Source organism: Aotus nancymaae, unplaced genomic scaffold, assembly GCF_030222135.1.
Source record: "Aotus nancymaae isolate 86718 unplaced genomic scaffold, 86718_ANA_hifiasm-v0.15.2.pri h1tg000029l, whole genome shotgun sequence".
Classification (NCBI taxonomy): Eukaryota; Metazoa; Chordata; class Mammalia; order Primates; family Aotidae; genus Aotus; species Aotus nancymaae.
Genome location: NW_026988442.1, coordinates 86775027 through 86791400, shown reverse-complemented (window position 1 = coordinate 86791400; position 16374 = coordinate 86775027). Strand labels below are relative to the sequence as shown.

Below are 16374 nucleotides of genomic sequence, written 5' to 3'. Positions count from 1 at the left end.
CCAGCACCAGCCCTAGAAAACACTTGGATCATTGCAACATCAAGCCATTAGAGATCTGGCCACTCCAAGTGAGAGCTCTCCAAATCTTTTCTTGCTCATCTGCCCACACTTTTTTTGTTTAAAGGCAGAGTACTCAAGGAATAGTACTTAGTAAATGTTCGTCATTTTTACATGACAGGAAACTCACTTTAGGAATGTACAGGATTGGTTGTGTTGCCCGTAGGAAGGATACTTAGTTTCTTCGGTTATTACTCTTTTGAAGAACAGGAAGATTGCTTTTCTTTAGTCCTTAAACAATGTTGTATGCTTACTTATGTATAGCCAAAGATTCTTTGTGTGTCCCTAGCAATCTTAGTATAGTTCAGGACTTTTTGAAAGTTAAATTAGATGAACTCATCTGATCTTTTCTTGAAACTTTATTGAAATAAGTGACACTAAAACTAAGATTTTTTTTTTTAACTTGCCCTTGGTTGACTGTTGCTTCATGTTTTGCTTGCTTTATGCTGATATGTCCGTCCCATGCTTTTCTTTTATATTCTCAGGTTGGTTTTTGTTCTCAGGATTCTCCCTGTTTCAGTGCACTTTCTAGACATCTAAAAGGCACTTGTTGCAAACTACAGTGCACCAAAAAGGGCTATTTGGTTTTTGCACTTCATTTCATGTTTTGCTCTGCCCAGTGTCTATAAAGACAGCAGTCGATAACACTTTTCCATGAACAACAAATATTTCTTGCTTTTATGAGGATTTTTAGATATCCATCCAGGAATGTGACTTTTTATAAAATTTACTTTAATTACAAAACTCCAAATAGAAGCATGTAGAAGAGTCTGATATTCACAGCAAGCTCCTGGGTGAGATGATGTGAGAGTTAGACTTTCTGGGCCTGTTCGTAGGGTGGATCTGACTTTGAGTCTAAGCTTGTTTTGTTTTTGTTTTTGTTTTTTAATAGGGTTTTATGTGTTTTCTGGATCGAATACCTGGGAGTATAGCCTAGTCTTGTGAGGTCATTTACTTTGCTCCTTTGAAATTTGTTTGTACTACTGGCTTTATTTCCAACTGCCCATTCCTCCTAAGTTTGTACATTTGAGACCAGTAACAACCAAGCTCCTTTTTTTCATCTTCAAAATAAGAAAGTTATTTTTCCGCTTTCATTATCTTGTGCCTTCAGTCACCAGTGTCACTCTTTGAGTTCCTACATTCTCGTGGTTACTGTTGTTTCCCACTGGTTTTTATTGAGTGCTGATGTAATGTGTGGCAGATTTGATAAGGAAGATGTGTAATTGTCCAGTGGTGGTACTCTAACAAAAGATGTCTCCTTTTCATTCCAAATCACCCAATAAACAAAACTATAAATATGTCTTACTCTGTAAATTACTGGAAGTAACTTACACCCATATCTCAGTTCTATGTATATGCCTCATTTTAAGAAATAAATATTTTTGATCTTTTAGCATGCTGGACTATGATACAGAGAACCTGAACTCTGAAGAAATCTATAGTTCTCTACGTGGAGTTACAGAAGCCATTGAAAAGTTTAGTTTTCGAAGCCAAGAAGATCTGAATGAGCCAGTTAAACGAGATGGCAAAAAGGAGTGTGATATTGTAAGTATCCCTAGACTAAGAGATAACTCTGTGTTAGTTAGATGATAGATACTGAGACTTCTGAACACTGACCGTCACGATTACTCAGCTGTATCATTATTTTTATCCTGTAGTTAGAATAATGTTTTCCTTTTAGTTTTAGTTGACATATAATAATTGTACACATTTATGGGATACAAAGTGATATTTTGATAATGTATAGAATATGTAATAATTAAATCAAGGTAATTGGCACATCCATCAGCTCATTTATCATTTCTTTATGTTGGGAACATTGAAAAATTCTCCCTTCTAGTGTTTTGGAATTATACAATAAACTGTTGTTAACTGTATTTACCCCACAGCACTATAGAGCAGCAGTCCCCAACCTTTTTGGCACCAGGGACTGGTTTTGTGGAAGATAATTTTTCCACAGACTGGGCCAGGGGGCGGGAATATGGTTTGTGGATGATTTAAGCACATTACATTTATTGTATGCTCTACTTCTATTATTACTACATTGTAATATGTAATGAAATAATTATACAACTCACTATGATGTACAATCAGTGGGAGCGCTGAGCTTGTTTTCCTGCAACTAGACGGTCCTGTCTGGGGGTGATGGGAGACAGTGACAGATCATCAGGCCTTAGACTCTCATAAGGAGCACATAACCTAGATCCCTGGCATGCACAGTTCACAATAGGGTTGACGTTCCTGTGAGAACTTAATGCTACCACTGTTCTAACAGGAGGTGGAGCTCAGGCAGTGATGTGAACCACGGGGAGTGGCTGTAAATAAGATGAAGCTTCACTCACTCACCCGCTGCTCACTTCCTGCTATGCGGCCCAGTTCCTAACAGGCCACAGACCAATACCAGTCTATGGCCTGGGGGTTAGGGACTCCTGCTATAGAGAATTAGGACTTGTTTCTCTTACCTAGCTGTAATTTTGTAGCTATTTTTTTTTCTTTTTTTTGAGACGGAGTTTCGCTCTTGTTACCCAGGCTGGAGTGCGATGGCGCGATCTCGGCTCACCGCAACCTCCGCCTCCTGGGTTCAAGCAATTCTCCTGCCTCAGCCTCCCGAGTGGCTGGGACTATGGGTGTGTGCCACCATGCCCAGCTAATTTTTTTGTATTTTTAGTAGAGATGAGGTTTCACCATGTTGACCAGTATGGTCTCGAGCTCTTGACCTCGTGATCCACCTGCCTCGGCCTCCCAAAGTGCTGGGATTACAGGCGTGAGCCACCACGCCTGGCCTATTTTGTAGCTATTAACCAGCCTCTTTTCCTCCCCCACCCCACCTTTCACAGCCTCTAGTAACCACACTTCTACTCACTAGTTCTATGAGCTCAACTCTTATTAGTTCCCATAAATGTGTGAGAATGTATGATATTGGTCTTAATGTGTCTGACTTATTTCACTTAACATAATGTCCTCCAGTTCATCGGTGTCGCTGTGAATAATAGCCTTTCATTTCCATTGTGTATATATGCCACATTCTCTTTACGCATTCACTTGTTGATTTACACTTAAATTGATTCCGTATCTTGGCTATTGTGCACAGTGCTATAATAAACATGAGGGTGTAGGCATCTCTTTGATATACTGATTTCCTTTTCTTTGGATAAATTCCCAGTAGTGGAATTGTTGGTTGTACAGTAGTTCCATTTTTAGGTTTTTGAGAAACCACTATACTGTTTTCCATAATGGCTGTACTCATGTACTTTCTCACCAACAGTATGTAAGTTTCCTTTTCTCCACATCCTCACCTTTGTTGTTTTTTGTCTTTTTGCTAAAACCATAAAATAGTATTGAGATGCCCAAGGTAATTAATTTTATAAAATTTCAAAAGAGTAACCCTCAGCCATCTTGTCGAAGAATGTTAAGTGCCTTTTTTCTCAGTTTGCTTTTGCTTGTTCTGGACATAGTTTTGTTTCATGATGTGATGAAAATGGTGAGCCTGAACCAAACACCACCGTGGCTTTCTGGGAGCTCCAGTCTCATGGGAGAGGCAGTCAGATAAGCACAGGATCAGCATCCAGGAGACCTGTGGCTAGTTGTGATGCCTAGGGAAGATGTTGTATTAGTCAGTTCTCATACTGCTCTAAAGAACTACTTTTTACATCTTAATTAAATTAAATTAATATAAAATTTTATTTGTGGTGTTAAAAACCAAACGCATCCCAGCACCTCCATTAGACACAGATCCAAAAGAATTGAAAGCAGGGACTTGAACAGATATTTGTGCACCAGTGTTTCATAGCAGCATTATTCACAAGACCCAAAAGGCGAAAGCAACCCAAGTGCCATCAGCAGATGAACAGATCAACAAAATGTGGTAATATACACACAGTGGAATGTGATCAGCAATCCACTTATCTGAGGCACCTACCATAGACAGACTGTGAGAGGCAAGTGTGATAAAGGTCGTCAGGGGTTGCAGAAAAAGGGAGAGGGGTGAGGGTGCAGGGCTTTTGTTGAGGATGATGAGAAAGTTTTGGGGTATACATAGTGGTGATGGTTACACAACATCATGAATGTATTTAATGTCACTGAATTATAAATTATTAAAATGATATGTCACATCTACTTTTCCACAACTGGAAAAAAGTGTAAATGCATTAGCACAAAATGAGAGAAATGTATCTTGTCATGAGCACAAGTAAAAATGTTGCCATAGGAATCACCAACGTGTTCTGGCTGCCTGGAATGTTTCCACCATTGTCGGGTAGTCAGATGTCTGGGATGAGGAAAGCAGTCTGGCCCCATTGCCAGCAGCCAGCCCACAGCTGCTGAGCTACAGTGCCACCTGCAAAGGGATTAGACCAGTGGTTTGCCCCATAGGAGAGGACCCTAAGAGCGAAGGGGTCAGTAGGGTCAATACCATGGCAAGGGGCCAGTTAGAGGGCCAGCGGTTGAATTTATTGAAGTCAACATTCAAAATATACTAGGGAAAAAAACAAAATTCGGAAAATACTTAAGACCCGTTCTTTGATCCAGCATAACAACTCTGAATTAGAAATATCTGAAAGAAGAATGATCTGCCTAGGAAGTGCTGGGTTCCCTGTCACAGGAGATTGTGAAGCGTTGGGGCCCAGCACTAGGCAGGAATACACATAGTACAAGAAATTAATTTGGGGCAGGGCTGCAGTGAGAAGCCCCGATTGCTGGTGTGGTCCTTGAGAGCAGTGGTGTGAGTGGACTGCCTTTCCTTCTCAGGGTCCTTCTGAGTTGCATGGTATCCCTCAGAAGACATCTTGGTAAAGTGAATCACCAATTTACAAAGTAAAGCAGATTTGAAGTATAAAGACTAGATGCAAATTCAGGCCTATTATTCCTTTTACGGTAGTTTATGGATTTGGTGTTTCTACGTTGGAATACTAATAGCTGTCTTTTTGCCACTGGCCATACATATTTCAAGTGAAAATCTCTGGCCCTCCTAATATTTCTGAGCATTCAAAGAAAATGTCCATTACAAGTCCCAGAAGGGAACTCTGACAGTGTGCTGTGCTCCAGGTGTCCCGCGATGGGGGCGCTGCCTCTCCTGCCACCGAGGGCCGGGGGGGCAGTGAGGTAGAAGGAGGCCGGACAGCTCTGGATAACAAGACCTCGCTACTCAACACCCAGCCTCCGCGTGCCTTCCCGGGGCCGCGGGCACGAGAGTACAACCCGTACCCCTACTCAGATGCCATCAACGCCTACGACAAGACCGCCCTGAAGGAGGCTGTGTTCGATGACGACATGGAGCAGCTTCGAGACGGTTGGTGTCTCTTTGCTTAACTGTCCCCATCCAGAAGTGCTTCCCATGTGTTCCCTCCTGTCTGGCCAGCACCAGGCCCACTGGTCAGATGTAAATGGAGACACTGGGTGTGTTCTTCCTGCTTAGTCGTTTGTTCAGGCACTGCTTACTGCATCTCTACCTTGTGGCACGGGAGATACGACAGTGAACAAAAGCACAGGTCACGGGGCAGTGAGGAAATAAACAGTCACACGAGATATGAACAGCTGTGCATGAGGAAAGGCTACCTCTACCTTCAGGGAAGCTTCACTGCAGGCCCCTGGCCCCAGGCAGTCAAGGGGCGGAGGAGCAAACAGGATGGTGAGCACAGGCTCAGCATTCGTGAAGGTCTTGGGCCTGCACGTCCCAGCTCCCGAGCTGTGGAGTGAGATCCTGAAGCACTGTTCCAAGGCTTCCCTCTCCTCTCACACCGACTTTGTAACCAGCTCTCCCTGGAGCTGTGCTGACCTCCATGCTGCATTTGGGAGGCAGGGGTCTGACACACACTGAGCACATGCATTATCATGTGTGGTGCCAAGCTATGTGTTGGGTCAGAAGGATTTTCCCAAAATGTAACATAAGCATATAACATAGGAATTATGGAGCAGAAGCAAGCTAGTCTGCTTTCTTTCTGGCTCCTGTGTTAAGACCAGTGTCTATTATTGACTAAACCAGTGAATGATGAATATGTATTTTTGTACATGGTACAATGGTATTTTTATCTACTTTTTCACCTCTCATGTTACATGATTTGATTTATTTCAATTTGATAGTGCTTTTAAAAAATTGTTTTGAAGCCTATTTTATTTCTCAAGTTTGAATGAATAATTAAATTAGAACCTACATTAGAATTCTAAATAGTTAACGTTCACTGAGGGCCTACTGTATGTCATGAAGTGTATGGGTTGCCAAGGACCGAGGTAAATGAGACACGGTCCCTGGCCTCAGAGAGCTCAAGGTCTGTCGGGGGGCAGACTGATAGTGGTCACACTAGTACCAGAGAATGCCTGTGCTGGAGGCAGATGCCACATCCAATGGGGGCACAAAAAAAGAAAGCTGATCTCTTGCAAGGATCAGACAGTAGGGGAATGCTAAGCTAGGAGAGAAGTTCTCTAACTGTCTGAAAGCGGAAATGGCTGTAGGGATTAAAAGCCTAATCACTTGGCTATTAATTGCTTATATGCTGGTGGGTAGCATCTGAAACTCTGCCCACACATCTGTTTACTGGTCAGTAAGCTAATAAGGTATAGTGTTTGTAATGACTGGCACTTCCTGGGAGAAGTGGACTATTTGTTTTCATTGCTTATAGAATTATTTACCTTCTCCTTTATAGATCTCGATTAAGGTAGAAATGACAGTGTTGGTTATTCACCAACTGTGTACTAAAAGACTTAAAGAAAAAGGCAGGAGGAAACGACAGAGTTCTTTACCATTTCAGACTTTCTTGTGTGTTTGCTACCCAATCTTAGAAATTAAAGAAATATGCAAATACACATTTAAGTAGTTCCTAATAACTTGTCTGATTTGTTTGTTTTTCCATCCTCTCTATTTAAAGTTGAATATTCAGAGTTGAGGTTTCTTAAAAGAACATGGAGGAGAAAGGATGTGCCTTTCTGCCATAGAAACCGTGTTCACAGCCCTACAGGTAACTATGTTGAGTCATCTTGGGCCAGTTTTTACTCTCCACATAGATAGTCCACCAGTAGTCCAGACACCTTGATTGGTATTTGTTCACCATGCTGGTTCCTAAGCTGTAGACATTTGAGAAGGGAATGGATAATAATCAGATGTGATGGCGAGGAGGCCTTAAGGAGAATGTGTGTACGGGAGTGGATTTGACCCTGGTAAGAGGCTGTCCAGTGGTGGGGCTGACTCAGGACCATGGCAGTGGGAGAGAGTTTTGGGAAATAAGAGGGTTGAGGCCCTCCTTTGACAGATACAGGCATTGCTTTTGTCTGAAGTAGAAGGAAAAAGATAGCAAGGAAGGGTGAAGACGTTGACTGTTGGTGCTGGACAGCTGGTCTCGCACCTCTGCTCTCACAGTGAACTTGGTGAGAAGGTTGGCTGAGGGTGTGTAGGCTGAGGCCGGACAGCGAAGCAGGGTGGAGGGTGGGAGGGGAATGAGGCGGGAAGAGAAGGATCGCTGGGCACCACTGAGGGAGCCCCTGTGCCGGGTATTTCCTCACGAGGTAATGTATGTCTGGTGTGTCTCACCAGTGCCCATCGACCATTCTGACCTGGTGGCTGACCTTCTGAAAGAGCTATCCAACCACAACGAGCGGGTGGAGGAACGGAAAGGAGCCCTGCTGGAGCTGCTCAAAATCACACGGGAAGACAGCCTTGGCGTCTGGGAGGAGCACTTCAAGACCATTCTGCTCCTGCTGCTGGAGACACTTGGAGACAAAGACGTGAGATGCTGGTTTGGCCTTAGCTTGCCCCTTTCCATGTAATGGGGTCACGATGTCCTTTTCTCACTGGGGTTGGCTCCAGCTTTACTTTCCAGGTTGTGCTTACTGTTTACATCAAAACATGTATTTGTTCATTTTTCACATATTTTCTGAGCACGTTTAGTAAGGTAGTGTTTTTATCAGCAACAAGCTGCTTCTTGGCGTACCTGCGTAGTCTGCAGCTGGGTTTATGGTAGTTGAGGGAACTTCATTCCTGCATCTACTTGCTTTAACACAGAATTTCTTAAAACTTCATTAGCATAGAATGTGGTCTTTTAGGATGCACTTTTTTTGTGTGAGTTTCATTTTTGTTTCATGTGTAATTGAGAAAAAGTTTCATTTTTTTAAAGACCCAATTAAATACTACATTCCATGAAATTCCATCTTGGTTCCGCCTTACATAATGTTAGCAGTTCCAATAATTTTAATCAATCAAGTGACAGTTTCCAGAAGTATGATTCTGACTTTTGTATTATTAATTTTAAAATAAAGAAGCTTCATCATGCTGGGACATTTGAATGTGACAAACTAGGTATTTGTGACATGCCTGGTCTGATTCTGTGATTTGCATGTGGCACATTGAGAACTCTTAAAAGGGGGAGTAATCTAGTCAGTGTCCTGCATTCTCTCACCTTTGGAGCTGGTGCCTTATATGGAGATAGGAATAGATGCTGGGAATTGCCAGAATTAAACCTCTACAAGAAAAACCTTATCTGTCCACATTGGCTTTGTGTAGGCCAGCAGAAATGAGAAGAGAGTGCTGTGGTGAGGAACTGGAAGAGGGAGACGGGGAGGATTGCCAGGAGGTGACAGGCCATGCCCAGGGCAAACTAGAGGGGACTTGCATGGCAGCCGAGTGACAGGAAGGCTGCTGCATGCCGTGCCATGGTGACTCAGATAGCTTTCTGATGCTTTGGATTAATGGTTTGGTTTAGAGATAAGTAAAGATAGAAGAATGGTAATAAGTAATCTGTTTTACTTTTAAAAAAAAAAAAAAAAAGACAAAGTATTGGCTCGTAAGGCAGTTATGCCTTGTCGGCTCTGTTGGGAGATAAAGTGATGTCATATAGAGGACAGGTAAATGGTGTATTAGTGTGTGAATTGTACAGATGAGTGACAAAGAATCAGGATGTACTTTCTGGCTCTGTTTGGTGTAAACTCCATTCTTTTTTATTGAGATTAGGAGTCTGTTTGGAATGGCTTTCCTCCAGATGCATGACTCTGGCCTTAACCAACTCGAGGCATGTACACACACCCAGTGATCTCATCGCATGGAAGGTCAGAATAACGACAGGCCTTCCGCTGTCCTTAGGGAGTTCACAGTCTTACAGGCTGTGTTGATGAAATGTCCAAGTGCTTTGTACACATTCTTTCATACATTTTACAGAAGGATAATTTGTAGGCTGAAGCCTCAGGAAATCTGGAAATACCCAGAAAACTGATAATGAACTTAGGTTTCTCATCCTCATTTGATCTCGAGTGTATGACTTGTTCAAGCTTTTTTCAGTGCCTGTCAGGTGCTAAATCCTGGGAATGTCACCCTAAGGCACAGTGCCTGCCTTCATGGAGCTGATCTGTTTGATCTGTGTAGAGGGTTCTGCAGGGTTCCAGGGAACCCAGAACTGGGTGCTTGGCCTTGCCAACCCTGTTGACTGCTGTGTATGAAAGTGCTGTGTTTGGTGTTTGGTGACGTCTTCCTTTCCCCTGTACTCCAGCATTCAATTCGAGCACTGGCGTTGAGAGTTTTGAGGGAAATTCTGAGAAATCAACCAGCAAGATTTAAAAACTACGCTGAGCTGACGATTATGAAGACTCTGGAAGCCCACAAAGACTCCCATAAGGAGGTGAGTCAGTCATGCGGCCAGGGGTGCTGAACAGGTGGGTTGTGGGGAGCAGTTGGGATGTGGAGATAGACAAGTCAGAATCAGTGCACAGCTTAAGGGCCCCTTCCTTGGAACTCGGCCATGTCGTAATACAGAGTGGAGTTGCTGTTATCCTTGCTGAGCAGCGGTGCATTTCCACGGCCAGTGCCATTTGTTCAGTTCCCAGCTCCTCACTGTGTCCGACAGGCCTGCCCTGTCCCTGAGATGTGTTCCATGTCCGGGCTTCTTGCTGCCTTTATGAAAGGGGAGGGTCTGCTGCTGCTTTCTGGCATTTGGCCTCTGGTAGTCTGCTGTGGGAGGTGGAGATCAGCTTTGACATGCAAGTCCCAGAACCAGCGCCTCCTTGCTCCAGGTCTGTGGCCCAGTCATTTCACCTTCTGAGCCTCCCATTTCCTTGTGTGTAAAATAGGAATGAATGTTTCCACAGAGTTTCTCATGAGAATTAAATGAGATGACTAGGGATGGTTCCGGCCCCGCGCCTGCCAACAGTGGGTAGCACGCTGCTGTACTGACCTTCCCCTCTCCCGGCTTTTCAGTTGCTTCTCTCTGCAAGATGAGACTGAGTACAGGCAGCCCTGCCGTGCCTCTTCCCCTCGCTTTTGAGTATTTAAAGTGCTAGCAGGCCATCCCTGCAGTTCCTGGCATTGGCACCTTAGCTGCCTGGTGGAGAGCAGCAGGACGTGTCTGTGTCCTGCAGACATGCCACAGAGGGTGCGCACTCAGCAAAAGTTCAGCCTGTTACTTGTTGGTTGTCCAGCCCCTGTGCCTCACCAGGCTTTCAAGTAGCTAGAAGCCTGCAGAGAGTGGAGAGGTGGCTGGAGCTGTCCTGATACAAATGATTTCAGTGACATCCTTCAGTAAAAGGAACTGTGGGAAACAAAATCATGTATTAGAACTTCAGAAAACCTAGCTTGCCGGGTAATGGGTTTGACCCCAGTGAGACATAACTACCTGCTCAGTTTGATCTCTTGGCTCATGTGTGACTCTCGTATGAGCACACTCATGGATTAAGGGAGTTATAATTAATGCAGTTCTTCCATCTACATTAAGAGTCAGACCCTAGATCATAGTTCTGTTTGGCATTGGTGTGGCTGCTTGAGCAGGGACTGATTTGACCTCTTCAAATCTCCACCACAGTTGTAGCTCAGCAAGGGCAAGGGTCTTGTCCTCAGACTAGGCCTCTCCACCTGCCAGTCCAGGAAAACAGCACACAATACACAGGGGATGGATGTGTTTTCAGACTATAGTAACTGGGTTTCCGAAACCTAGCTTGGTTGCATGATGGTGATAATCACTCATATTTGAACAAAGCACTTTTCATTTATAATAACTCATTTAAAAAACATGAAGACCAGCTGAGCTACTATGATCAACATAGTGATTCCCAGGTGGGGAAGGAAGGTCTTGGAGCAGGGGTGTCCAATCTTTTGGCTTCCCTGGGCCATGCTGGAAGAATTGTCTTAGACCACACATAAAATGCACTAATGATAGCTGATGAGCCTAAAAAAATTACAAAAAATTTTCATAATGTTTTAAGAAAGTTTATGAATTTGTGTTGGGCTGCGCTTGTCCTGGAGGAACTGTATGCACAGCAGTTACTAATGGCAGAACTGAGATACTAGCTAGGTTTTCTGTCTTAAGGGGCCACTGGCTTGTGCTAACTTTTTTAAACCGTAATTGCTTCTCCTTAGTGAGAATACATGATCAAAAAGTGAAATTAAAATGGTGTTCTTTTTATTTTGTTTCATTTTGCTCTGTTTTTGAGACAGGGTCTCGTTCTGTCACCCAGGCTGGAGTGCAGTGGCACAACGCGTGCTCACTGTAACCTCCACCTCCCAGGCTCAAGCAATCCTCCTGAGTAGCTGGGACTACAGGCATGAGCAACCGCACCTGACCTGATGTTCTTTTACATAGAGATGATATCAGTTGTTTTCATGAGGCAGTACATATTTGGACTTGGCATTTAAATGAAATGCCAAGCTGTCCATGGTGTCTTGGCGTGCACTTACTGACTCTGCGGTTGGAAGATACCTGTCTTTAAAGTGAGTCCTAAGAAGTATAAGCGAACAAAATTAAGTAATTGATTTACTATTTACTGTTTTCTTGGGAGATCTTTTTTTTCCTGCAAAATTGGAAATTTAGGAGAGAAAATTCTCAGGTATGAGGCCCTTTAAATTGCCCAAGGGAAAAGAGCAGAAAATATATCCTGCTTAAAATAAACTTAGCAGCGCTCAGGTCCAAGGGTCCCCATGCTGCTGTTGCTGACTCGTGGTCGAGCCGGTGGAGGAGATGTGTTTGGGAACAGAGCCTGCATTGGCAGGCCTTCCTGCTTTGCATACTTTGACTCACCTTGACTCATTGCCCTTGGAGTTTCCTTATAAAACTTCACTCTGTCACTTTGCCAGGAGCTACTATATGTATAATAACTCAGGCACCTGCATGTTTAGGTTTGGGGTTGGGTTTTTCTTTTTCCTTCCTTTTTCCTTGAAGTTCTTCTTACCTTCCTCTTATTTTAACCAATCTTTTTCCCTTCCTTCTTGCTATTTTTTAGGACAGAAGGCTTAGATGCATATGAAGTTTGTGTTGTAGGCGTCTTGTTGGCATATTAATATCGCACGTAACAGTTCTCTAGTCCCTCCATTTTCTCATCATTTCATTCAGTTCTTATGACTCCAAACATTTATTGAAAAGGATCTGAAACATATCTAGACTTACTTGTTATTCATACAAAGACATAATCTATTTTCCTGTCTTATTAATACTTCGAAAGTATGTTCATCCCAGAGTGAGCTTTCTTGGAACTTCCTTCTCAATAAGAAGCTAGTTGGTTTTCTATTCCAAACAAAACCTGGGCTTCCGCAGGAGATGAAGAACATGAGACCTGGCAGGTTAACATGGGGCTGCTTTTATAGACATTGGCACCAGCTGCCCTCCCTCTGCCAGCGTGATGTTCCCACACCAGCATGTGCACTATGGCTCTGACTACGTGACTGCAGCAAGGAAGGACAGCTTCTTGAAATACAATTTCTGTAAACTGAAATTTGTCACGAGCTATTAGGGAAGCTGGATGAGGTAGGGGCTGATGCCTCATTTTCTCATCATATAAGCAAGCATCTGCCTCTCAGTTTCTTTTAAAAGGAGCTATATGTGCAGAATATGTTTCTTACACCCTGAAAATGTACCAAGTGCCAAATCTGTCTCAGACTCCATTCATCCAAAGCTAATGTACATGTTCTCTACGAGATCATGTACATGCAAGATGGATGGAGGATTTGGACACCAATTTAGAGTTTTTATTTTAAAAGTTGACATTTCTGAGCTTAGACATAATGTTTTCATAGTCCTTATTTGAATAAGTCTCTTTCATTATCTGAGTTCTTTTTTATCTTTTTAGTAAACAAATTTTGCTATTGAGTTTCAGTGCCTCATTAATGAAGTTTCTGTGGTTTGCAGTCGTGTTAGCATTTAGCAAATACTTTAGAGGGCTAAGCCTTGAGAGGGACCTTTTAAAATGTTGAGCCTGTTTTCTGTTTCCAAGAGAACTCCATTAATTTGAACTCTTTTTATTTCGGAATTTGTAATCTGTTTGTTAGAGCTGGTACAGAACCTCTCCTTTGGTGATTGGGAAGAGAGGATTAGATAAGGGAGTTGATACTACAAAGAGATTCTGGGGTCAGTGTGAGATACAAATCTTGAAGCAGAAAACCTGGTTTTTAGTCCTGCATCTGCTGTTCTCCAGCTGTTCTCAGTTTCATTATCTCAGTATAACTCTGGATAAGCAGTTCTTTTTGTAAGAATGAAAGATATTATGATAAAGAAATATGCTTTTAAAATTGTCATACGCTATGCAAATATTGCTACATAAAACTGTTCTTAGATGTCCTTATTCATTTCAGAGGTGCCCGTTTCTCAGGAAACAGTTGATGCAGTAATTATCAATCATTTTATGCACACTTAATGCAAGAATATTTGTTGCTGCCACTTATCATGATATGCATATAGTACCCATAATGTTGAAGTTCACAGTGAATGTTTTATTTAAACTTTTTTTTCTTTCTTTTTTCTTTTTGTTATCTTTTTGATTTGTTTTTTGTTTTTTTTTGTTTTTTTTTTTTTTTTTGTTTTTTTTTTGGGACGGAGTTTCGCTCTTGTTACCCAGGCTGGAGTGCAATGGCACGATCTCAGCTCACCGCAACCTCCGCCTCCCGGGTTCAGGCAATTCTCCTGCCTCAGCCTCCTCTTTTTTCATTTTTTTTAAATTTTTGTTATCTTTTTTTTTTTAATTTTTTTAAATTTAAACTTGAAAGAAGCACCAACTCTGTTTTTTGAAGATATTCTGTAACTGAGGCTTTCTAATCATTAGACATAGCTTATTCTGAACTTTGCCACATTAGTGAATGTTCAGTTACATTTGTGTATTAAAAGAGGGAAATATTAGCATCATTCATGTCACTGTGCTGGATCACCAAAGGTCGTGGTGTTTGAGGCACCAGAATCCAGCTTCAAGTAGTTTGGCTTGTTTTAGGAAGTTTGATTCTTAGATAATATAAAACCACCAGTTATTATATCTACAGGGGTTTTATTTCTAAATCATTTCTAGTTAACTTTTTTATTTTGTGACTTTAAAGAATTAAAATGGCAAAATCAGGCCAAAGTTATTTATAAAAGAAAAGAGAACTTCCTGGGAACTTCTGGTTTCTGATTCACCCAGCCAGCATGGTGTCTGATGCAGTCCTTTAGACAAATGCTGTAGCCAGAGAGAAGCACCGGTGTGCCAGAGAAGGGGTATTATCAAATACCAACTAGAATCAGTAGCTGACTTCATCTCAGCCAGACCCCCTGTGCTCAGGAATGGCCCTTAGATGCCCGTCAGGGCAGCAGTCATTTGTATCAGTGGGCACTGGGAAGTAATACACTGCATGAACTCTGGAGAAATGCCTTTACCCCTCTGTACCTTGGTTTTTCCTTATCTCTTTTCCTAGCAAGTGGACTAGATGATTATCTGTGTTTCATCCAGCCTCAAGATAATACAAGTTGCTGTTGAGTAACCTGAATCCTCAAATTCTAAATTTTCACTTTTCCCCAAGCCCAACCTTAGGAAATGACCAGAAGCCTCATTTCCTTTATAGGCTTTTGCTTTTTAATAAAAAGACAAAAACAAAACCTGTATGGCTTCGTCGAGAGGTTTCAAGTTACTGAGCCAGCAGTCACACGAATATTACGAACTCTAATAGATGTTTTATTATTGATGGGTAGTGGTGTACTGTAGTCTTCAAGAGCCTTATAGTTTAGTTGAGGTTAAAGCAAAGAGTCATATGTGGTTCAAAGCGAAGTGCACCAGGAGTTTAGGAGTGGGCTAGAATAGTTAAGGAAAAGTTTCTCAGGGAGTTAGAACCTAAGATGGGCTGAGAAGGAGCAGATAGGGAGAGAACTCTAGCTAGGAGCCAAGGCCACGTGGCCAAGGGAGAAAGCATGGGCTTGGAAGACACTCCTGGGTTGAACTCTGCTGAGCCAAGATGGCGGGAGACTTACCGTTTTCTGAGCCCTCGTGTTCTGCTATGTTGAGTGAAGAACCATAGCCCACCTCACGGGCCTGTAAAGTGCCAGGCATGGTGTCTAGTTCTGAGTAGCAGCTATGGCGGTGGCTGCTCCTGCTGTTATTCAGCGGGTAGGGGAGTAGTTCCGCCTCGCTGATAAACTGACCCTCATAGAAGCCAGATGTGACTCCTGCCCTTTAGCTCTTGTAACTTCAGAAAGAGCCATTGCTTAATCTTAAAACCTTCAAGTTTGGGGGTTGAAGGCCTGTGTTCACATGCTGCTTTTGCCAACTCATGGGTTGTGATTGTGGACAAGTCACAGACATTCTCTGGATATTTAAAGCGCTTGTATGCGGGGTAGGAGGTGGAGGGCAGGGGCTTTATACCCTTCCCTGAGAGGCCAGCATTAAAGTCAAGTGAGGTAAGGTGGTTGACATTGTTGAAAATTAAAGATAGTATCCTTTTTATACTCTTCCATTGAAGAAAGTAGACTGATTTTGAATAGAATTTTTATCAAGTTTTTAAAATTCTACATAAAGCATATATAACTGCATTTCTCTAAATACATCTAAGAGGCTATTATATGCAATTGAGTAAACTCTAAACACCAGTCAGAAATACGACTTGTATTTCTTTGTTTGGAATTCGTATGCTTTGTTTGGAATTCGTCCGTGTTTTTGCTGGGGTAGCTGGTACATTGTCAGTGTTAGGCTAGGAAATGCCATGGGTTTTTAGAGATGGATACTGGAATTAGGATGCGGAAGAGGAGCCTTATATGTGCTGTCCAGCTTCCCATCTGATGCTGAGTACCTCCTGAGAGGCCAGCCCAGCCTCTGCAGCATCTCCGGGACAGCAGAACACACCACCTCCTGGGCTCCCAGCCCCTCTGCCGACTCCTTCTCATCATGATTTGCCCCTGTTGGCCCTAATTCTACCCCTTAGAGTAGAACAGAATAAATCTCCCACCTAAGAGCCTGACCACATTTGAAGATATACATCGTGTTGCCCTGAATCTACTTTTCCAGGCAGGAATGTGATGACTGCCTTGTTAGAGGTCATTTCACAGAGACACTACTCCTCAGGATCTTCAGAGCTCCCTGGAATTTTGTGCATGCACATTTCTCAGGGGAAAATACTCATCAGGT

At 42.7% G+C, this 16374-nt stretch overlaps 1 protein-coding gene across 7 annotated transcripts in view; it reads left to right on the top strand.

The window, feature by feature from the left end:
* The window catches only part of CLASP1 (cytoplasmic linker associated protein 1), a 284571-nt gene that overhangs the window by 249914 nt on the left and 18283 nt on the right, over nucleotides 1-16374 (top strand). For 6 of the 7 annotated variants that reach the window (XM_064382848.1, XM_064382847.1, XM_064382843.1 and 3 more), the window contains 4 exons: nucleotides 1452-1602; nucleotides 5101-5344; nucleotides 7580-7770; nucleotides 9525-9653. In XM_064382848.1, coding sequence (XP_064238918.1) covers nucleotides 1452-1602; nucleotides 5101-5344; nucleotides 7580-7770; nucleotides 9525-9653 — 715 coding nt within the window. Of the gene's footprint in view, nucleotides 1-1451; nucleotides 1603-5100; nucleotides 5345-6917; nucleotides 7008-7579; nucleotides 7771-9524; nucleotides 9654-16374 lie in introns of all 7 variants that reach the window. The other variant, XM_064382842.1, reaches the window with a different exon arrangement.